At 46.4% G+C, this 23,305-nt stretch overlaps 1 protein-coding gene across 1 annotated transcript in view; it reads left to right on the top strand.

The window, feature by feature from the left end:
- Positions 1-1,311: 1,311 nt before the first annotated feature.
- Positions 1,312-23,305, top strand: part of IFT43 (intraflagellar transport 43) — a 44,475-nt gene continuing 22,481 nt past the window's right edge. Inside the window, exons 1-4 of the mRNA XM_088529384.1 lie at positions 1,312-1,395; positions 1,494-1,592; positions 7,500-7,520; positions 16,431-16,531. Coding sequence (XP_088385510.1) covers positions 1,342-1,395; positions 1,494-1,592; positions 7,500-7,520; positions 16,431-16,531 — 275 coding nt within the window. The 5' untranslated portion in view covers positions 1,312-1,341. The remainder of the gene's footprint in view (positions 1,396-1,493; positions 1,593-7,499; positions 7,521-16,430; positions 16,532-23,305) is intronic.

Genomic DNA, 23,305 nt, shown 5'->3' on the forward strand with positions numbered 1-23,305 from the left:
CTGCCCTTAGCTGTGTCTCCTTCTTGGCTGAACAGGCTCAGATGCTGCCCATGGTGTTGCAGATGTTCAGAGAGCGTGAGCCAGAGTCCAAAGGAAGGAACATTCTTGCTACAGGATGAGAAAAGAGAGGGGAAGCCCTTCTCCTCCTCCGTAGAGGCAGGCAAAGACACCCACGGGGCACCCAGGCTGCTCCTACACGTGGAGCTGCTGTGTGGGAACCCAGCAGGGACTGGGGAGGCAGGGGGTTTCTGCGCTTCCCTCTCTCTGCATCCTCTCACCAGGAGTCTCTGGAGGCAGAGGTCAACATTCCGGGGTAAGGCACGGCCCTGCATGTGCGGAGCCGTTTTCCTTCCCGCACGTGGCCGCCACTGTCCCTCGGGCAGCCTGAGCCTGGGTCGCATGGGGGCTGAGCTCGCATGGGGCGAGGGTGGTGGGAACGGGCCGGGCTCAGCGCCCAGGTGTGCGGGGAGCTAATGCACGGGGTCTGCCTGGGTGACACCGGCCCTCGGAGGGCCGAATCTGTAATAAAACAGAAGAATGCCGTATCTGGAAGCCAGTGATTTTACGGAGCCTAAGCAGCCTGGCTTCCGAAGAGGAAAATCACGCCTCACTTACTGAATTCCTTGAACATGTCAAGGTTTGTAAGGAGAGATAGTATCTTTTATTAGACCGATTGATACAGCTGGAAAAAACAGACAAGCTTCTGGGCACAGAAACTCTTCTTGTCTGTTTTTTTCCAGTTGTATCAGTTGGTCTAATAAAAAGTTATTATCCCTGCCTACAAATCTTACTGCACTTAGTCCTGGGATCATCACGGCCACAGCACAGCTCCTTGAGCCTGTCGAAAAGGAATGGAAAGGGGCAGGATTCGCTGACACCGTTATATTCGCAATTCTTAGAGGCCTTCGGGCAGGGAGCGCAGAAGAACCCGACGATCCCTCAATCCCTCAGTGTGAGGTGCTGGGGCCCTGGAGCTGTGATAGGGACTCTCCACGAGCCGGGGCCGGGGGCTGGTGCGCAGAATCCCCGGTGCCCAACGCCCCCGGGCCTGGGCCCGGGCTTCGGCGCGGCCGCGGGGCACCTCGCCGGCAAGCCCCGCCCCCGCAGGGCAAGCCCCGCCCCGAAACGCTCAGGCCCCGCCCCCAGGCGCACAGGGCGGCTCAGAACAACATAGGCCCCGCCCTCATCCGCTCAGGCCCCGCCCCATCCGCTCAGGCCCCGCCCCATCCGCTCAGGCCCCGCCCCGTCGGCGTGGCGCGCGGCCGCTTTAAGAGCGGGCGGCGCGGCGTTGCTAGGGACGCGCGGGGCGGGCGGTCTCCAGGAAGTGCCGGCGGCGGCGGGATGGAGGCCGAGGCGGAGCGCGCGGAGGCGCCGCCGCGCCGAGCGGGGCCCGGGGTGAGGGCCGGGGCCGCCGCGGCGCTCCCCGCTCTGCTGGGCCCTTCCCGGGGCTGCTGCTGTGAGTAACCGGATGTCCTCTGCCCCTTCGCCCGCAGGTGCTGAGGATGGGCCGCCGAGCGCGCCAGGATCCCCTTCCCGATGAAGGCTCCGGCCGCGGGAACTCCTCCTCCTCCTCCTTCTCCTCCGCTGGAGAGGTGCGTGTCGCTCCTGATAACCTGCTGCAGGCTGAGGCACCCGTTGCCCCAGGGTGGCTTCCAGGGGAAGGTTCCTTGTCTCTGTCAGGTTCTTTCCCATATGTTGTGCTCTATCCTTGAGGTTTGTCCTTGGCCCATTGAATAGCTCTCTCTCCCTTTCCTGGTGTTGTCCTTTTGAGGTGTAGTTTTCACATGGCTGTATCCACGGCTGCAATATGTGGTGTATACAGAGGGTAGTATCAGAATGGGCATGATAAGGTGGAGCCTTCCAGACCTTGCACGTTCTTTTACCTCCTAGGGATCAGTGTGACCAGACACACTGCTTCATTACCATTTTTGCCATCATCCATGGTAGAAAGACAAAGTACAGGTGAGCAGTGGGGTGTGAAGTTGTTTTTCCTTCCCTTCACTCTTTGCTGGTGCTGGAGTGTAGTTTCTGATGGTCACTGTCCGGTTTAACAGCAACATGCTTTTTCCTTTAGTACTTTCCAGTTTCTTCCCTGTACGGACTATCAGGCTCATGCTAGGAGCCAATGAGTGTGCTGTAGCTGGTCTCCTGCAAGCCTCATTGCAGCTCAGCCTTGGAGAAAGGCTGTTCCATCAGTACCCCTGCTATTAGCAGGAGGAGGTGGCCTGAAACCTCTCCCTTATGGGAGAGGGAAGCAGCATCCTTGGATACTCAGGAAGATGAGATGGGAACCCTTCAGCTGTGCTTGAAGGTTGCTTTCTGATGCTTGACATGACTTCTACACAGGCATCTTCTGTTGGAAGAAGCACCCCTTATGAAGTGATAGAGATTATGCTTCTTGACACCTTCAAATAGACCAAATCTGTGTACAGTGACATCTCACAGAACAGGTTACTCTTTCTGGAGAAAGTTTGCTGTCATCTCCTTGCCCAACCTGTGCAGTCACCCTTTCCTGGCTATGTTAGGAGCTCGGGAAGAAATTTGAGGAAGGGTCTGTGGGAGGTGTGGAAGGCTCATGATCAGAGATGACCTAAACTGTGAAGTCTATCCTCATTGTTGCACTACTTGTCTGCCACTTCAGCAAAAAAATGAATATTCTGTATCACCCATTACCTGTGGTTTTTAGGGTTAAACCACTTCCTACTGGCAAAGTGAGCTCCCTTTGGTGCAGTTATGGATACTGGAGAATGAGGAAGAACTAATACTTGCTAAGTCTTTACTTGGGTGAAGCTATCTTGCCTGGGTGAAGCTGGACATCCACCTGACCAGCTGAGCTTCTTCCAAGGCGTTAGCTTCCATCCAATAAGAAGATGAATACACTCTCTGAAGAAGTTCAGGAGACTGATTCCCTCAGCAGCCTTTGTGCTTTCAGTGGGCCTCTCGGATTGCCTGTGAAGCAAGATGCAGGTGGTTTGGCCTGTGGTTTCTCCTGCCCCAGCAGCACTGCAAAGACAGGACAGGTCTGTGCAAAGCAAAGGAATCTCCTTATTAACAGCCAGTAGTAGAGTCTTTTTTAATTTATAAAAATCAGAATAACAGTGGGCCTTATAGGTAAGAACAATTAAAGAAACCACAGTTAAAGCAACCACATGATAGGGTGGGATTGCTGGTTAGCCTACAGGTTAGGGAGGCTTTCAGCCAGACTGGTCTCCAGCTGGAATGGGCTGTCCTGGCCTGAGCAATGACTCCCTGGTCAGGAGGAGATTAAACCCCGATGTGGGCGACAGTTTAGGGGTTGAAACTGTCACGGGTTGTGCTTGGCGTCTCGCTTGGTGTGTCTCATAGCTGTTGTAATGGTTGTGAAGGGGTTGCGATGACTCCAATTTTGGGCATCACTAGAGAGGCCTAAGAAATAATTAGGGTCAAGGCAGTGAGCTTTTCAGCAGTAGCAGAGAAGGGTTAGCCTTCCATGCCTTAAGATTCAAATATTTTATTTTTGGATCTTAACCACCAGGAAGAAATGTTTGAGTCAAGTCTCCCTTATTTTGTTCTAAATGTTGCTTTTAACTTAAAATCTCAGAGCCACCAGAGAACAGAAAATCCAGTATAAGTAATCTTCACTCTTTTCCTCTGTTGTACACTGGGGGCATCTCATACCAGATTTGATACTTCTAACGAGAGCTCATTTTGGTAACACTGTCTTCCTTAATCCTAGGTTGGTTAACACCTTCCTCCGTTCTGGGAGCTTGGCCCTGGCTCTCCCCCAAGCGGTGGGGTCAGCTGTTAGGATGGGTGTCTCGTTCAGCCAGTTGGTCACCCGGAGACCTTTTCAAGGAGTCTTCCCAAAAGGAGTGCTAAATAAAACCTGTGTTCTTTTCTAGAACTGGCAATAGTGAAGGATGCACATTGCAAGTAACTCTGACATAGGAGGTTGTCTTAAAAGTCTTAAAAATCAATAAAAGGAAGGGGCGGGGCGGGGGGGGGGGGGAAATGTGAAGAGATTGGCCTAAATGTAGAGATTGGCCTAAAGGTTTATTTTCACATAAACCTTCAGGATGGTGATTCTGAACATTATTTCAAAACTGTTTTCTCCCTCCATGTTGGTCCATCCAGCTGAAATTTCTGGTATTAACATCTCACTGTCATGCTATTGTTATGGCCTTTCCCTGGCTCTGGGAACCATGGGAAGTGATTTCCAGTCACAGCTAAAGGAAGCAAAAGGTACTTGTTTATGCATGTTTCGACACTTGGGCTGCTTATAAGGAAAGTTATTTCAAGGAATCAACAACTCTTTAACATAATTACAAAGATCTTTGTTTTCAATTCAGTAGGCAAATCTTCTGACTTGGAGCCTAGATTTTCGGATTGCTGCTGAGCTCCCCTTGACCCAGGCCTCTGTCTTCCCAAAGAGCCTGCGCACAGCGGTGCATCTCCTCAGCTTGCTTGCTTCTCTCCCAAGCACCTTGAGAACCCCTTCCCTAGAATGCAATTGCACTATGTTGTGCCTTACAGCCTGTTATACTTGCTCAGGATTCTGTAAACAGCATATGGTATCTCAGTATCTTTTCAGTGCGTATTGTGTGTATATGCTGTGCCCTCTCCCAAAACAAGTTGCTCGGAATGGTGCTTTCTGTGCAATTCCTCTGCTCAAATCTAATAGATAAATCTCATTCCAGTGCAGTGGTATCTAGATTACTGTCAAATTTAGACCTGTCTCCTCACTAAGTGTCACTAAGTGCAGAGTCAGGCCCAGACCCACAGAGCATGCCTGTGTTTTCAGTGCATGAGCAGTGACACAGAGCTGTACGTGGTTTCACGAGGCAAGAAGGAACAGAGCTAGTGCTGTGGCTGGTGCAGTCGGCATCCCCCACAGCAACGGCCGCGCGTGTTCCTGGCTCCAGAGCTCCTTGGCAAATCAACAGGCACTTCTTGGGCACCCGGGGGAATTGCTGTAAATGGGAATTCCTAGAGATAAGTCTGCCTGCTGCATGCCAGAACTCTGCATTTCAGGCATTCATTTTCAGAAGGGTAATGCATCCATTTTTCCATTGGGAGGCCTTTCCCATCCCCTGGCTTCATGTGTTCCTTTTTATTCATCTTGATGCTATTAGGATTCTGACAAAATGGGGACAGACTCAAGCTGGTCATATTATTAGTATAATGGTAAGAACAGATCATATGAGTCTAATGATCTTTGCTCCCCCATCCTACCAGTGCTTCTGGACACTTATAGAATAAAAGCCAACCTTTTTTCCTGGCTCTAATTTGCTATATCTAACAGCCCAAGTGCTGGCTTGATGACATTCACTGAAAGAAGCTGTTCAGCCAGTTTGGAGCTCTTTAGAAGACTGATTTGGAAAGTTGAGTGGAAAAACCTTTGCATTTAAATATATCAGCAATTTTTTCCTTTTCAGTGTCTCCTCTCAACAAGATTGAACTATTTGCTGCTCCACAAAAAAAAAAATCTGTATTCAAAAAATATTTTTCTGTTATCCAGCTTCCATGATCTGTTTCCTCTTCATCCTGCAGTGACAGGATTCCTTTGGGCGCTCGTTCAAGCTTTCCCTGCTTTTTCTACTTTTTTAATCTCAGTATGGTGTTGCTGCCAGAGGGATGCAGACACTTTCTAGATTCTGTGAGTGGAGACTGCTTTTAGCAGGGGCAGGAGGTCACACTGAGGAATGGGGGTCTTCCAGATTGTGAGAGTATCGCAGTACATGTAGGAAAGGGTCATTCCGAGTTAATCTTGGGATCTGACCAGAATAATTTAAAACCTTTCCTGGTTTTATTTTCCAAGTTTCCCCAAAGCCTGAAGAAAGGCTATGTGTGCCCATTTTGGAAAGTCTGTTCCTCTATTGTTGTCCTACCTGGTATTAGTAAACATGCTTAGGTAGCTGTAGCCCTTGGGTGATAATTAGGGTAAGTTGGTGTTCCTCTGCTATAAGTATGTGCTATACAGGATGGGTTCCTCTAGCCAGCCAAGGGCTTGGGCTGCCTCCACGGCATGCTGGAAGGATGTCTCCACAGGTGAATTTTGCAAAGCAGCTCATTGCACTCCTGCCCCCAGGCTTATGAGCAGCCCTGGAATGAGATCGCTGGCCACATTCCTTCGGCTGACATCCAGGCACCATTTAAATAAGACTCCTGTTATCTAACTGGAGAGAATAAACAACTGCAAATCAATTGCTGAGGGTGAAATCCATGTGGAAAATTGCTCAGAGAAGAGTGGTTATTTAAGTACTTCTTCAACATGTGCTGTCCATCTGGCTTTCCTTCCCTGCTACTGTGGAGTGCTGTACCACCTGTGGATCCTGTGCAGCTGGAGAAACTGAGGTCATGTTGTGACCTGCACAAGCCTTTCTATTCTCAGGTGTATAAAAAGCTCTTCCCTTGTTCTTGGATCTATGTAGCTATCTGAATTTTCCTGCTTGGTTGAAGCTGTTTTCATTTACAATGCTCACTAATATAGATACCTCTGTAGCCCAGCTGCATTAACCTCCTCCTATTAACCTCCCTCCACCCCAGTCATCATCAGAACATAAAGCAGACGACAGTGCAGAGACTAAATGAGTTCAGATACCAAAAATATTTTAATCACAGGTATATATACTGACTAATTATGTGACTTCCCTGTTCTGCAGGAGAGATGATGCAGTTGAGAAGGAAGTTGGTTGGGGCAGAGTAGTGGTTCCAACCATGTGGTATGTGACCCTTGTGCAGGGTCTTGGCCTCCTCTACGTTCTCTCCCTGAGTTACTCTAGCTGTTCATTTCTAGTACTGGATAGAGAATACCTGGTTCCTAGTTGGCTTGTTCTTCCTCACAACTGGCTGTCATTGCTTCTGGTGATCGCAGCCTGATTCTGTCAAAGTTTTTTGACATATTCTCAACACTCATAGTGGTTAACATGCTGTTTGCACTTAAGTTACTCCTCTATAACCAAACAATCATTATAGGTTAAATAAAGTGCATATATTCAGGCTAACTCTGCTGACAGCTAGACCTACCTTATGCCAACTGCAATAGATCCCGGTGGAGCTCAGAGAACAGTGGCTCCTGGAAAAGGGGCTGCAGCCTGGTAAAGTAAATGGGCCACAGCATGACAGTACTCATTTCTGGATGGTGGCACACTGGCAGGGGTTACAAATAACGGCCCAAACAATTTGGGTCTTCTCATTCTCTTGTGGAACAAGGAGCTAAGTCTGATCTCCTTTCATTCCTATTTGGAGTTGGTTTTCCTCTACTTGCATTTCAAGGCCCTGTTTGCTGGCAGACCTTCCTGCTTTCTCAATCATGCACACTCTCAAGTTTTTGTATGTGTAAATCACTACAAATATAAAATCTTATAACAGGGATACCAACTTTGTATTCTGTTCCTGTGAATAAGATTACAGAGCATGTGATGTGGGAGAGCTATTCATGTCAGTCTTCAGACTATTCTGTGCAGATTTCCATATTTTTCCCTTTTAACTTTTTCTCTTTTTCCTCCCTGATCCTTCAGGATGAAGACTCCAATGAAAAGGTAGAGCATGTAGGCCTAGAGAATTACTTTCTAGGTAGATGCTGGCTCCTCTGAAGGGGACTAGTAGGACTAACGTATTCATGTGCCTGGAGACTGCCTTAAGATGGGATTCTTGTACTGGAGAATAAGACGAAATCATGCTTCATATGCAGCACCTATCCTGCAACCTCTGCTCTTATTGCAGATAAGTTTTGTTATTATCTATCTTTATAGCAGTTGCTCTTATCAGCTACTGCATCTAGTACTGAGGTCACAGACTTGTATGTGCCCAGTGGAAAGATGCTGTATTTTAATTTGTGGGTAAGGCCAGCAATCGGCTAATACTGCACAGAAGCTTATGGAGCTTTGCTTTGCTATTTGGTGTGGCTAGCTGGCTCCCACAACATGAAAATTTGTCATTATGGAGTCTTATTGGTGCCCCAGAGGAGAAGGCCAGCTAGTAGTAACAGCAATGTGTCTTGTGTATTTGTTGTGGGTCTCCTTTTTACAGTACCAGCACTGAGAATTGTACTAGCTGGGATGAATAAGGTGGAATAAGGCTTCTTTCCAGGCTCCTGGAATGCAGAGAAAAAGGTTACACGCATCCTCTGTGATCCTGCAGCTAAGCGAGACTACATCTCAGCCTTCATTTGGCATTAGAAGGCAAGGTGTTGCTGTTCAGTACAAAGTGAGAACTAGAACCTGTTTCTGCTAAAATCTCTGGTTCAAAGGCCTATATTCTTTCAGCAGTGGAGTTGGTGTTGCCCAGCTTTTCTGACTAGAGCTGCTCTCTCTGTACACTAGACAAATTTAAGCATCCTTTTCCATACTCGGATTCCTTCTGCAGAAGCACCAGAGCAGTAATGGTAGAAGATAGTAGATTCATTAGTGAATCTTCTTTAGCCTAGATGAGAAGTATGTATCACTCATCTCATTACTTCTGGCCTCGCAGGTATTCCCATTGCAAGGAATGAAGACTGCTCAGCTCAGTTTTCTCTTGGTGCTGCCAGAGATATTGCTACAGGAAAGATCCAAAGGGCAGCCAGGTGTGTCAGTCAGGAGTGGGTGGCTCAGGGCTGTGCCCAGAGCACTCTAGCGTTTATTGAGCAGAGACCTCCCACTGGCACATATAGTTTTGGGGGTTGATGATCCAATAGAAAGTTATTTTCCCAATAATTGATCTAAACCTTCCTTTTTTTTTTTTTTTTTTCCTCATAATCATTTCACTGGAGCTAATTCTATCTCCATACATCGCCCGAAATCATTGATTCCCAAGATCCACTGTGCCAAGTGGTAGCTGGCCACATTCCGCAGGCACCTTCTTGCTCCTGGCTGCTAACGTTCATTAAAATAACCAAAGTGATTCTTCCACGTGAGTAAGTGTTGTTGCTTCAGGAATGTTGTGCAATGGTGCTTGGCAAGGTTGTTTTTCTCTAGTTTGAAGTGATCCTTGCTTTGAAACACCTTTTGTTTCCTGCACCCTTTTTACAGGCAATTGTTCGTAAGAAGTGCGGTCACGCTTTATAGAATTTTTCTGTTTGTAAGTGCCTATGAAGGGTAACAAAGTGGTTAACTGAGTGTTCAGGAATCTGACTGATGAGAAAGCTGCTTGTAATACTTATATCTTGAAAATGCTTACAAACTTCTATTAATTTTTATCATGAGCCCCTTCCAAGCCAATTATTAGTGGAACTTTATATCATAAAGTGTGATCCAAAACTTGTTTAGCTGCAGTATATCCCTCCCCTAGTCATGGCCAGGCCAAGCTGAAATACTTGGCTTCTTGAATCATTTGTCCGAAGTTGGCCCCTTCATCCCCCCGATGGCTCATGTAACCCTTCTCTGAACTCCCTCTGGGCTGTGCTGAGTGTTAGGATCTGAACTTTTCCTGGATTTGGTCCGTTTCCTCTTGCTGGGCCGGAGGTACTTTGTGGCTGCCTGAATATTAGCAGCTGCATCTGTGTTGTCGATGTGAACATACCTGCCGAAGTCCTGCCCTCCGGCATCTGCCTGCTCTGAGACTTGTTTTGCATCCCCTGGCAAACCACTCAGCCTGGGTCTGAATTTTTGCTAGTTGAATCACTCATTTGGCTGCACCTTCCAAGGCTGCCTGGGACATATAGCCAAAGGCTGTAAGGCTGATCAGTTGTATAATAAAGGGTGTATCCTAATATCTCAGTTAATTTGGAGGAGCAGAATAAGCAGAAGGAGTATGAACATGGCTGGGAGCCAGGAATTTGCTGGGTTCTCTTCCTGCTCTGCCACAGATTTGCTTTGGGGCCCTGGAGAAGTCCCTCCTCCAGTTTGTATTAGGCCCTGGCTGAAAGGAGGGATATAATTTTATGCAGGAAAACTGGGGGAAATCCCTAAACACAATCCCCAGAGGGGTTTAGATGCCTTACACTCATAGCAAAACTGGCAGCTGAGGTGAGGTACCCAGGCTGTGCGGTATGCAGACCAGCTCAGGCTGGGCTGTGGACTTACTAAGGCAGTTAAGAGTGGCAGGGGACTCCAGTGTGTCTGAAACCCTCTTCTTCCCTGGAGATCTGGCCTCTGAGAACTGCGCGTGAGCACCTGTGTTAGCAATGAATGATCCTGATCCCTGTCCTGGTGCTTTGTAGCCTTCAGCAGTGTAGTAGGGTTTGTCCTTTCCTTTAGCAAAGGGATGGAGGTTAACCTAAAATAACCTAAATGGTTAATTTTGATTCTGAAGCCACTTATTTTTTACATAAGCTGAAATATCAAATCCACTATCTTTTTTTCCCAGCTGTAAGATCTTGGTTTTATTCTCCTTTTCCTACTTCTGAAAGATATGCCGGATTTCCCACCTCCTGAGAGAATATAATATTATAATGACAACATTATGAGCTGCTTTGGATCTGAAAAGGCTCCTGGACCCTTCCCCTGAAGCTGCTCTGCTTTGAAAAAAGGTACATAAAGATTTTTTGGGCCGCAAGGGAGGACTTTCAAACTGAAAGGCTTCAACATGTGAATGTGGGGAGCCTCTGTTTCAGTCCTAGAGATCCATCTACAGTTCTAGAGTTGCACTCTAGTAGACGAGGCACAGATAGTTTAATGGACTATAGGAGGGAGAACAACTGATATCCATCCAACAGCAAGGTGAATACTGACCACTATGGTTCTTTGTCCCCCAAACTTTGAAAGATAATATGCCTTAAGGAGGCATATCAAGGAGGTTTTCTGAGCTTTTGTAGTTCTAGTTCCTGGCGTTCTTAAAAGAGTTTGGGTAGAAAGACGGGCTATTGTGTACTAGGCAAAGAGGATATGCCAGGAACATTTGTTTTCAATGAATTGATGTTTGCTGGCAAAACAACTATTAGGAAAGTTAAAGTACCTAACATGTGAAACCAATTGTGGACTCACCGGGTTGTACTACATGGCCCTGTTTGCTGAGGTGATTTACGTAGCTAGTGTTTGTGTCCTGAATTATAATGGAAATGATGCAGAGATCTCCTAGAGATAAGCAACCTGTACTCGTGGTGCTGTGCTGAGAGGAGGGTACCAGCCTGGTTACCAGAAGTAACTAAAACTAGACTGTTTGCAGGCTCAAGCTGACTCACAGGGATCCTGCACGCAGGTGTGTCTGCGCCTGCGGTGTAGACACGGCCTAGGGCTTAGTATGATGCGGACCTTTAATCAGAACGGTGTTTTCCTGACCTAATTCTTACCCTAGCGTGGTGGTTGACTCCCAGCTCTCATTCCATTGTCTGGTCTGGTCGTGGTCTGCACAGCAGCCACCCTCCGAGTACTTCCCCACATTCCTGATTCACTTGTTCCTGCCTGTCACTTAGCAGTGTCCAACTGAAGAGCCATGCAGTGGATGTGCTCAGCTGCGTGCCTCTTGGGGGGCACTATTTTTTTCAGAAATAATCACTGTTCAGGGCACTGTCTAGCCACTCTTGTTCAGAGAAATCATGACCTAGGAAGTCATGTTTCATCATAACGTAGTCCCTTATAATTCTTCCTGTATTTATGACTTGTGTTACAGTAAAACCTAGGGAATGTTGATGTTTGATTATGTCAAGAAGTTTTCATCCCAGCGACCTTACAGGCATTTCTCTCTAGCATTCTGTTCTCACGTGTGATCCTCGGCTCATAGCAGAGCCCTTGCCAGGGGCTAGCTCCTCTTGGTACACGGCGTGTTGCCAGGGTTTTGCCGCCTTAGGCGTGTTCCTGGGGCTGGAGTGGGCTGGCAGGAGATTGCTCTGGAGGAGAGAGGCGCTTCTGAGGACCTGGGAGAGTTCCCTGACAGAATTCCCTGTAGCCATTGCACGTTGTGGGTGCCCTCCCGTCTGCGTGTCCTGGGCTGGGCTGAATTTGTCTGTCAGTACTGCAGAGCCTCCGTCATCTGTTTGGATTCATGCACTGTGCTAATAAACGTCCTCCACCGCAGGGAGCCAATATCTGAGGTAACAGATATTGCACCTATTTCCCTTCGACAGAGTTGTTTTTTTTCCCAGTGGTCTTCTGGTTGCCTGTAGAAGTGCTGGACTCTTGGCCTGCTCCTGGGGACTGCTTGGCTGGAAGTTGGCCAGATTCTCCAGGAGGAATCTCAAAAATGCAGCTGAAATTTTGTTCCCTAATTAGGCCAGCTTCCTGAGCGTGAGCCCCAGCACAGCACGGCCTGGACTCCCCAAGGCCTTGCACTGCCCTTCTCCTGGGCACCCCAAGTGCCTGGCCAGCAGGGCAGCTATTTTCAGCTTTCTAAGGTTATCTACTAGTGTTTCAATGACATCTTTTCTCATTCTTAACAAAATAGCATTTCTAATCAGCCATGTTGTTCAGCCTTTCTAGTGGTGTCCTCCCTGTTTGACTAATTTGGTGTGGATTGGAAACCAACACTGGGAATTCCATGGGAAGTATTTTTACTTAAAACTTTTTCTAATTTTCTTTCTTATTTCACACGTTTGAGTGCTCCTCGGCCCACCTGAACCCATTAAGAAAGAGCAGTGCAGATGCCTGGGAAAGGGTTTGCCGGTGTGTAGCCCCTGGGAGAAGCAAAGTGTTTGAGAGCTGTTTGTGCAGCGTGAGCAGTGATGGGAAGGGTGCTGTCCCGTGGCTGCGGGTTGTGAGAGGGTTCTGCCGGGTAACCTCTGGCTGGGAGGGTCACATTGTTGCGTGATGTCTCACTGCTCCCGTGCAGGGAGAGCAGTAAATCTGGAGACAGGTTAAGGTGCCAAATGCTGCAATGCGGTAGTTTTCCTAGCAGGCACATATTTAAGCCGACCTTTTAACTGGAGCTGACTGTTGTTTTAGGGGATGAAATTCCCGATAGCTGCTCTACAGCATAAGCTGTTCTTTCATCCACCGTGATACACGACAAATCATAGCCCCTCAAGAACTTTTTGTCTCAATAGCAGTTTCCCTAATAAAGGAAGGTCAGTGAGTAAGAAGAAAGGAGGACAGTGGAAGAAAGAGAAATCTAGGGTGTTTGATTAGGTGCTTAAGAGACACACAGGTCCTTGGAGAGGATTTATTAAGCACTGCCTTTACCATCTGTGACCCTCGTTAAGATGGCTAGTAGAGTTGGGCTGTTCTCGACAAAAACCTAGGTTGGGGTAGCCTGGGGAATCAAACTTTGTGAATCTGTTTATTGGAGGGATGCAACAGCTCGATAATCTGCTTGGGCCATGGTTGGTGTTAACAGAAACTTTGGATTCTCAGGATCCAGAGAGTCACAGCTGCTTCCATGAGGGAAGCAATATCCAACTAGCATCTTCAAAACTACAGCTTTAGAGACATAATCTGACACATTGCCCAGAAATTTCTGCCATAATGGGAAAATCTAATTAGAATCCAGATCTGTGTCTGTGGGATAAGGAAGGCCTGACTACAGATAAAGAGGAGGGTAGAGTTTCTACTTTAGAGAGATGGAATTCTTGTTCACTGAGCAAGGCTAGTAGCTTCTCAAAGAAAGGATAAAATACCAAATTCAGTGGTAGTATGGAAGTATCGATAAGGAAGAAGGCCTTGGGGAATCATGGAAAAGTGCCTTCATAAAAATGGCATATTGTGCTCCTGAAGAAAAAATAAAAGGTTCAGACTATGGCAGTGTACCTGAAGAGAGGACATTATGTAGATAAGTAGCTGAAAAAGTTCAGCATAAAAGCAAACCACAGCAATAAGTAGTGAGGCAATGTTAAGGGACTGAATTCTTTTGTAAGAGCAGCAAGAGTTGAGAAGGGACCGTGCTGTCAGGATCTAGTAGATTCTCAGCGTTTTGAAAACTCAATCACTTGATAGCTGCATATTTCAGAAAACATACAGAAGAAAAGTTGTAACATAGGGTGTCAGCAACTTCGGATCCTGTCAAGTCCCGAGTCTTTCACCAGAATGGTGTGCTCAGCAGTTTGGTTGCTCTGCTACACAACCTCCTCTTCCAGTTCTGCTCTGCTCCCTCTGGGGCTGCTGTTCTCACTTTCCACTGCAAGCTCTTGCTTGCAGCTGCAACATCACCAGCCATGACCACATTACGGTGATTCTCAGTTGTAAATTATGCTGAGGTTTTGGAAATGTGAAAATATATGAAGCTAAGTTTATTTACTTGACAAAAGTGCATGTGGTGTGTGACCTTATTATGGCACTTTCCAGGCAACTAATGAAGAAAAACCATTTATCTCCAGCTGACAGCTAACACTGCCTCTCCTTTTGCTAGTCTTCCTATAGGCAGGTAAGAAAGAATTACCCAGTTTATTGCAAAAGGATTAAAAGGCCTGTAGGTAGATATGAAATATTTGTCAGGGTCTGACTGACATTCATATACACCAATGTATATGAATGTATATCTACACTGGTGTATATGATCAGTGGGAAGAAGTTGTAAAACATTGGTAGGATATCGGGTTCAAACCCCTAAACACAATGCAATCATGTCCTGTGCAAAGACTGGGACGGTCCTTCCTGTCACCCTCTGATCTCAGTGCCTGACTTGAGGTGTCTGGGATCTGAAGTTTTGATGATGAGGGAATTGAATCACAGGCACACTGGTATGTTCTAGCTGCAGCAGCAGCAGGAGATACTGTATTTTCTGTCAGCCTTATGCCCCAGGCTCTTGGGTGACGTCTGTGTGACTCGGTGTACCTTGGTGACGTTGCTAGTTGTTTGAGGGGTGTAAGGCCGTGTTGGGAACACGGCCCGCTGGCTCTCCGTGACACAGCATCATGGGAGGAGGGAGAAAGGTTGCTCGCACTGGGAAGCATCAGAGTGGGAGGCAGTGGATTTCTGAGGTAGGGGTGTGTGTAATGGGAATAGGGATGTTTATGTGGGCATGCATGCCCATATGTGGTGTGATTATTATTATTATTTTTTTCCCCCTTTTTCCGGGCCCTGGGTGTGTCAAGATCAACTGAATTCAAAATGCTCCTTTTTTGGCACTGTAGCCTCTTCTCTGCTTTGGCATCTTAAGAATCTGGGGGAATCATTTAAAGATCAGAAAACTCCATTCACTTGGGCCCCTGAAGGCCTCACATTCTGTGACATGGTCATTCCAGTCGACTGAGCTCTGTCCCCTGCGGATGAGCCCATATAAGGAGGCTGTTTCCTGCGTTTCATGCTCCCTGCCTGTCCCTCTGCCCTCCTGTGCTCCCTTTACTGAAGAAAGCTGGTATTTTGGGACTGCAGCTCCTGCCTCATTCCTGTTCCTTGTTTATTTTTGGAGAATGACTATTTTTGCTCCTATCAAGGAGCTATGCGGGGTCGTGCCCCCTCCCTGCATAGGCAGCGGCTGCCCCTGGCAGGCTCCCTGCATTTCCCACACTCACAAACAATGCTCTGCCTCGAGAAATAAACACGGGAGACCCCTGCCGTGGGGGTTAGCTCTACCTCTTCCTCATCTGCGGCAAGAAATGATTTGGCCTTGGCTCGGTGTTGACCCCACACATATGTAGTCTCCCCTCTGTGAAGCCAGAAATCCTTAGGATTCACGCAGCCCCTTCCCTTCCTTAGCAGAAGCTTGAGGAACCCACGTCACCCCTCCTCTGCTGCAGCTGAGGCTCCTTTTTCGGTTGCCACATACTTTCCTCCTTTTGTGATGCTGTTGCAACCAATCTTCTTGAGCTGGTCCCTTCACAAATCCCTGTAGCCTACATTTCCTCGCTGGGCAACATCATTTGGGAGCTACAGAATCTGAAATCCATTTGCGGGATTCATCTTGTCCCTTTGCTTTCACTAGTGCCTGTCCTGGAAAATACCTAAGCCAGGGCTCTATGAGGGGTTTCGGGCAGGCTGACCCCAAAATGGTGAAAAAATGGACATCTCCCACCCCATGGGGGTTCATGCTCCTGTCTTTGAAAATTCCCATCATGAGTCCCAAACTGGATTCCTGTTTCCTCTTGCTGAGCAGCAGAGTACCGCACAGGAGAGCTCCAGGACACAGAAGGCAGTGTCTTCTGTAATGTCCAAATCATCTTCCCCTTTAATATTTCTCTGTGTGTGTATTCATCTCACTTAGCTTTAGAGTTCTAATTTCCTATTTTTGGCAGTGGAGAAAAGCAGGCGCTTCCGGGGAGCAATTCCTCACCTAAAATACGGTGTCTAAAACACGGGAGATGTCTTGAGGTCTAGGAAACGTGAAGCATATGATGCCCACAAGCTAGATGTGGGTAGCAGTAACAACGGCGTTGGTGGTGGGACGCGCTTTGCCAGCACGGCACACACGTCTGCTGCACTCACTGCACCTGGGGTGAGTCAATGCGTACGGACCTGAAACTTGTCATGGCCTTAGAGCGATTCATCCTGAACTTGCAAAGACGCTTTAAACCATATCCAGCTTTTTAGTTTGAAGGTTTACTTTAAAATTCTATTTTGTGAAATACCATTTTAAACTGCCTCTCAGTCTCTTATTTGGTAAGTTGTTACCCTGTCCACTCATACTAATGTATCTGAACTACCTTGACTTTGGTTTGATTGGAGTTAGCTTTAACATCTCTCTCCTCTTTATTGAAGGGGCCACCACCTAAACCCCCACGCCGGCAAGGAGGCTGGGCAGATGATCCTGCACTAGCGTCTAGCAAGTGAGTACTCGCATGTTTCCTTATCGAAGGGGTTCATGTAAGGATTAACTGAACATCACTAGTCGAGTGTTGCTGTCGCAGGCATTGCAACAATTTTTCTGGATCTTTATAGACTGTTGTCTGCAATATCCTTGTTCTGTATCAAATATTCTTGGTCTTTCAGACCATCCAAAGTGTTGCTCTTGCTTGGTTTACCTTGCTGATGCTCTTTATGAATTGACCTGACTGAGCTCACGAGTATGTTCCAGCCCTTGTCTGTTGGAGACAGCATGTCCCTTATGTTGTACAGTAACTTTAAGGAATCGTCAACAAAAAGAGCATAAAAAGCGTATTAAATACAGGATCTGTGGGGGTGATTTGTCTGCATGAATCCTTTACATGAGAATGACACAGAACAGTGTACTACTTCAAGTACACAAGGAAGAGTTCAGGATTTAGCAATCAGCCTTCCCAACAAAGGTGAAATTTCTTTATACCTGTGAGGGGGGTTATGTTATAATGGAGATGGATGGAGATGATCAGAGGGAAGAGCTGATAGAAGAAAGTATATAAATTATTCATATATACAAAAGATACAAATTGGAGAATGTAGGTTGAGAAGCCTGATAGTTATGAGGGACAACTTAGGAAATATCACACCATGGTGACAAACTGGGTATCAGAACTAAGGTGTAGGTTAGACTTCCTTACAAGCGTTTCATTGAGAGCTATAAAGTTACACTCATGTTACAGTTTCTGCTCACAAAGCTGAAGGGCTCAGCCATGAAGTGATACGAATATATGTTAAGGTCAGTAATAAGGGTGAACGGAACTGCACCCCTGCCTTGGAGGCACTCTGATTTATGGAAAGGCTGTGTATTTTCTTTCCTGGCATCCTGATAATGGGATGGGATATCCAAAGACCTGTTACATATCCAGTATTTCTAGGCAAGTGAGGCAGGTTGTCTATACTTTTCAGTAATCATTTTGGAAAACTGTGCTTTTTTTTCTGGAAAAGGTGTTGCTCTTTTATAATAAGAATAAATGAGGTTGGCTGCAGCTGGAAGTTGCCGTAGCAAAAGTGCATCTACCTCGGTGTTATAGAAAGATTCTATCAATGATCTTGGAATTTCACAGGACTAAGCAGAAGCTTTATGCTAGCCAGGAGTACGGAATAACAGTGAATTGTATCATTTAGGAAAAATAGATTATGTAATTGTGGCAAGGTGTGGGAGTGGATGGGAGGTAATACTGCTGCTCAGGGCTGACCATAATGTGTCCTGAGGGATAGCATGGCTTCACGCTGTGATATGTGTTGTTATAAGATGTTTTCCATCAGTTAACTCTGGTCTCATCGGATAGATTTGGAGCCAATGTCATCAGTCCCAATTGCATGGTTTACAGATAGAGCAGGGGATTGGCCTAAAAGGCTTCATCCCAGGTTGGGCACAGCTCTGCTGAACAGGTGGTAGAGAAAGGGGTATAGACTTTCCTACCTGTGAGACTATGCACAGTGGGACCTGGGATGAAGATGTGTGCCATGCATAAAAAGTACTCAATGGTAATTTCTTGTTCTGAATTAAGAGCTTTTATGGAACAAATTTAATGAAGGGAAAGGGTCGTCTTAGAATTATAAACGGGGCCAGCACTCTGTGCAATGCTCTCCTGTCATTTCTTTCCTTCAGCTGCAGATTGTGCACAAGTTGATCTTTCTCTCCTCCGCTCCCTCCCTCTCCCTCCGTTAAAACAGGCTGAAGTGGTGGTGCCTCTAGGGCTGTCTCCGTGACATATCCCAGAGTAAAGCGTCCATGTGAAAAGTCTGAGTCATGGGCTGATGTCATACCCATGTCGCTGTAGCTTTGTTGCTTCTGTTTTCTCAGGCCTTATCTCCCTGCAGCTTTTCTACCAATTTGACTCAGTTTGGAAGCCCATTAAGATAATGTGCACTCATTTCACTAGGGTAGATGTAGTTACACTAGAATAATGTTATTATATTGGCATCTTTGGTGTAGGTATAGCAGTTTTGCTGGTGTGACTGAGACCTCACTTGGGGTTTGCACCGCTTCAAGAAATTTTGTTTTTAGAACTGACAGAGTTAAATCTATGTTTTTTTACTTAGAAATAGGGAGCAGAATGGCTGCAGTTAGGTTTTCTGTGTTGTGGGCACATACTGCAGGTCAGATGGGATTCTGCATCCATCTGTGAAGTAGTCTTGTACTTGTTGGTGTGTTATTCCCTCCCCATTTGAAGTCTAACTCTTTGATTCTGTTTCTGTCAGCCTGTTGCTGCTGCATACTTGCTGCCTTTTCTGCAGGGAAACTTAAACTCTTTTTGGTATCTTTCTAGCTTAGAACCTATCAATGTGAGATAATTGCTTGAAATTGCTTTGTGTTTCCATTTGGCATAGAAGAATTTCATCAGCAGCCTGTTTTCCATTTTTTTTCTACCTTTGATTCCTCTAGTCCCTTACTTTCCCAGCTCTTGTCATGCCTAGGTAAACTTGCAAATATTCTCATTATCCTGCTGGTTCTTTCCATCAGATTGGTGCTGTCTCAGGCTACTGCAAGATGGCAAGGGGAGAAGCCTTGAAGATTTCCCATGTTTAGTTATTTTTAAAGCCAATTTGCACATAAAATAAGATAAAGGATTTCATCATAAGTTCCCATAGCACTTACAAGTGTCAGATGTTTAAATTCCCTCAAGTGATTAAAACATTGCCTTTTCTTGATAAGATTTCAGGAATTACAGAGAATACTTTGGACTTCCAGTACCTCTGTCCATCAGTTGTCTTTACTACTAGGAACAGCATCTTGTAAATCTGAGTAAGTGCCCAAGCAAACTCTGGAGGTCTTCCTCTCTGCTCAGTGAATAAATGGTACCAGGCAGTGACAGGAGAGTCTGTGTTTCTCACCGAGAGGGCCCTTTGCAATATAATCTGTATTTATTTTAATTTGTACTGAGCGAGAGAAGAATAGCCTAGAGGCAATCCCACTGCTACTTATTCTAGACCCAGTATGGGAGGAAAGGGGACCAGCCAAGAACTTCAGCTGCCACTTGGGGCCTAGTACCCTGCTGAGATTACATAAATAATAGTAATTACAGCTTTCTTTTTGCTACAGAAGCAGCTTTCCAACCACTGGATGGAGCCCAAGTGCCATTCTGAAGGCTGTGCTGATGTCCTTAATGACATCAGTGTTGACACTTGTGACAAGCAAAGCAGAGGTTTTATTGTCAGGGTATCTCATGCATGAGAAAGGAGAAGCACACACTGTCTGCCAGCAGGAAGAGGCAAAGGGAACTCAGTTCCTCACACTGGTGAGGGTTTAACAGATGAGGTGCTTCTGGAATCTATTTAATTCCAGCTTCAACCGATTTTATCCAAGTGGCTTTCCTTATGACAAATTTTTCTTACAGAATCTCTTCATTTTTTCTCCCTGTTAGTATCTTTATTTCTTTCCTTCTTGGGTTGCCTTCAGTTTCCTTGGGTCTGTGTTCCCTTTGCTTTTGTAACCTCCCTATGATTGGCCTTTCAAAATCAGTGGAGTTTTCCAGGCTGGGGCTGGTGTGCAATAAACACAGCTCATTTCAGGTGGCCCTGCAAGCAAAAGCAAGTGCTGCTTTCACTAGGAAGTCCCTTCCCTTTGCCTGCACATGGGAATCCTCTGTTTTGAAGGGATGGCGGCATTTCAGCAACAGGAGCCCCAGCTATACCTGAAGCTGCTCCTTTCTGACTGGTAGGTTTCACAGAGCTGGAATAACCAGGGCTTGTTTAGCAGCAGGGCTGTGCTGGAGTGTTTGGGAGCAGAACTGGCAGTACAGCATGCAGGAATGCATGCAGCAGGACAGTGAATACCAAGGGCACCACAGGAAGGAAGCAGGTGTATTTGGGGCGTAGTTGTAGTTGTAGACCATGGCAGCAGGGGTGTCCCTGCCGCTGTGCAGATATCAGGATGCTAGAGGGTGGGCAAAGGTGAGATTGTACCCTGGAGCTGGACGAAGGTTATTTAAGAGATTAAGGGTTTGTATAATTCAAGGCCTCAGGAGAGTAAGTAAAGTTAAAAACTCCTGCTTCAAAAAAATGAGCTTAAAGTATCCTGTGCTGTATCTATATGGCATGACCCTTGAGAGTGCCAAGTTTATAGAACCTCTGGACATATCAGTCTTGCAAGTGGGAGTAGTAAAATGCTCATGAATTTTTCTACCTTACATTCTAGGGGGAAGCTTGTGTCATTGCTTCTCCTCTCTACTTCCAGTCTGGGAGAGTTGAGAAATCTCAGGCTGTGCTTCCCTCTGCCACAACTGTATCAGGGGCAGAGCCAGGCTCTTGGCTGGGGGAAGATGGCAGCATCATTCTGCATCTTGCAGCCATCTGTGGATATCCTCAGTGATGTGGAGAGTGGAGGCACAAGGGACCAAGGCTGCCAAGTAAGGGGGCACAACTTAGAAGGAGAAGGTAGAAAAGGAAGACTGATTAAGTTTTGTCTTGAAGTGTCTGTTTTTGGGTTTGTCCCTGCATTGATCTGCAAGGGAATGAGGCAAGTAATGGCCCCTTGGGGACCTTCAGGACTTTCCTCTCAATGTCAGCCGTCATTTTCAATCACCTTCTCCCTCCCAGCCATTAATTTTGGCCCAGGATCATGGGGACTTGTCCATCTATCACTCCTAATTGACACTAAATGATCTGTCAGTTTATTGATGAACGGCAGGAGTGGAATTGTCACAATATATTTTACTTTCTAACAACTCCTCCTGACAATTTTACCTTGTCCATCTCACTCTCCTCACATAAATCTCCATTGGCCTCTCATTCCTTCTCTTGGGCTGTTCTGGTGCCAGCCGCCTCCATGCCATCGACACGCATCAAGGACATCAAGATGGCGGTAAGCTGCAATGTGCAGGCCCAGAGTGGGTTTTTTTCCCTTCTCTGTCTTTCTCTCTCTCTCTTTACTGTTGGTTTTTTTTTTTTTTTCTTTCTTTCTGATAGGTTGGATGTTCTAGGAATGATAACAGACTCTTGTCCTCTTGTCCCTCCATGTCATTGCTGGGGTAAGCTGTCCTTGGTGTTGCTTTTAGACTCAATAAAGGTAACTGGCAGAAGAACACAATTCCCCCAAACCAGAAAAGTCACCTGAGAATCCCTCAACACTGTGGCTGTGATGAGAGATTTTTTTCCTTCTAATCCTGCACAGTGTGACTTTCAAGGTTTTCCTGCAAAGAGAAAATGCTAGAATCGTGCCCTCCTCTATATCTTTGCAATACCAACTGTATTTGCAACACTTGGAAAAGGTTCTTTTTCTTTCTTTTTTTAAGCCCCTTTTTATGCTATTCATGTTTCTTTTAACTTATTTGTCTTGAAAGACACTGGACAACTGAAGTGGTAGAACCGTAGCAGTAAGACTGTAGAGTCCTGATGCCCTACAAAATGAAGCCTGAATGACAGAAACGGGGTAGAGATTTGGCATTTTTAGTAGAAGTCCATGTGAGTTGCTGAAAAGATGAAGCATATTCAGGTTGAAGACTTCTTGCTTTTTTGATTAAGGACAAAGCATCTTCCTTCCTTAGTTCTCTGCAATTTCAAGGAATTTATCAACAAATCCAGGGAAGACCATACTTTCTATCATGTATTTCTAGCGGAGGACTCCCTCATCTCCTAAGAATATATGCAGTGTCCAGTCCTTTTGTATCTGTCAAGCCAAAGCTTAAAACTTGTCTGGTCTTTTTGACTCACTTCTAAACAGGCTGTGAAGTCTGGCTTAGTGCAGGTTGCCCTTGGAAGGAGATCTGTGATGACCTGATGTACTTGCTGGGCTCTAAATCCCTTCTCCCGCCGCCCTTCCCCATAAAACCCTTCCAAAATTCTCAAGCTAGAAGCCATACTCTGTAAAAACCTTCTTTCAGAAGCCATGGCTCTTGGATGGCAACACAAATTGCCCAACATTAATAAGTACCTAGTTCTTTGTAGTGCTTTTCATTTAAAGGTTTTCAGTAGGGTCAATCACAAGTGAAAACTCCTCGGCCAGGTCTGTCAGAATCGGGAGAGTGTTTTATATTGTGCACTTTTCCCTTTAAGCAGAAACTGAAATGCTTCTATAACCTCAGTAGCCATTTGGTGTGAGAGTTGGCCCTGTTGGTTACTGGAGACCGAAGACACGATCACTTGGATAGGAGCCCCTGTTCCCAGGGAATGAAGACGTGTGGTGGATACCTCTAGAAGCTGCTGCACTGTTTTCCCACACAGCAGGAATTTGTATGGAGTGTTGTTGTTTTCTCTGTTGCTCAGCGGGAGCTCTGAGCAGCTTCGCCGGTCAGCCCTTCACCAGTGAGCGTGCAGGGGAACCCTGGGAACATCTGTTAAAAGGATGATGCAGTGAGTGGGCTGAGGCTGAGCAACCCGTGACCTCTGTCTGTCAGCTCGTTCCTTCGTGCCAGGTCCTGAAAGCCTGCTTGCCAGAGCTGTCCTGCTTTTTTTTGTTTGCTTTTCTGTGAAGCAAGCCCATGTATTAGGACATGAGGAAAAAAAAACAACATTTCCTCAAGAGATTGATTAGCACGTCATAAGGCCGTTTCAGCTGGAGCTGGTTAGCTGCAGTGTCAGATCCTGTCCCGCAGAGCCTGCCCTCACTGCTGCGTCCCTCCCCTCTCATGCAGTGCTCGAGGGCAGTGCGTGCAGCACACGGTCCAGGCACCCCAGGGAACCTGGAGGATCAGAAAGTGGTCTGTGGGACCACTACACTTTCAAAAAAATGTGTTTCTGCCCAAAACCCTGTTGTGGAGATACACACGTGTATCTGTGTG

Source organism: Tinamus guttatus, unplaced genomic scaffold (genome assembly GCF_059628265.1).
Source record: "Tinamus guttatus ecotype Peru unplaced genomic scaffold, ASM5962826v1 Tinamus_guttatus_pri_ptg000327l, whole genome shotgun sequence".
NCBI lineage: Eukaryota > Metazoa > Chordata > Aves > Tinamiformes > Tinamidae > Tinamus > Tinamus guttatus.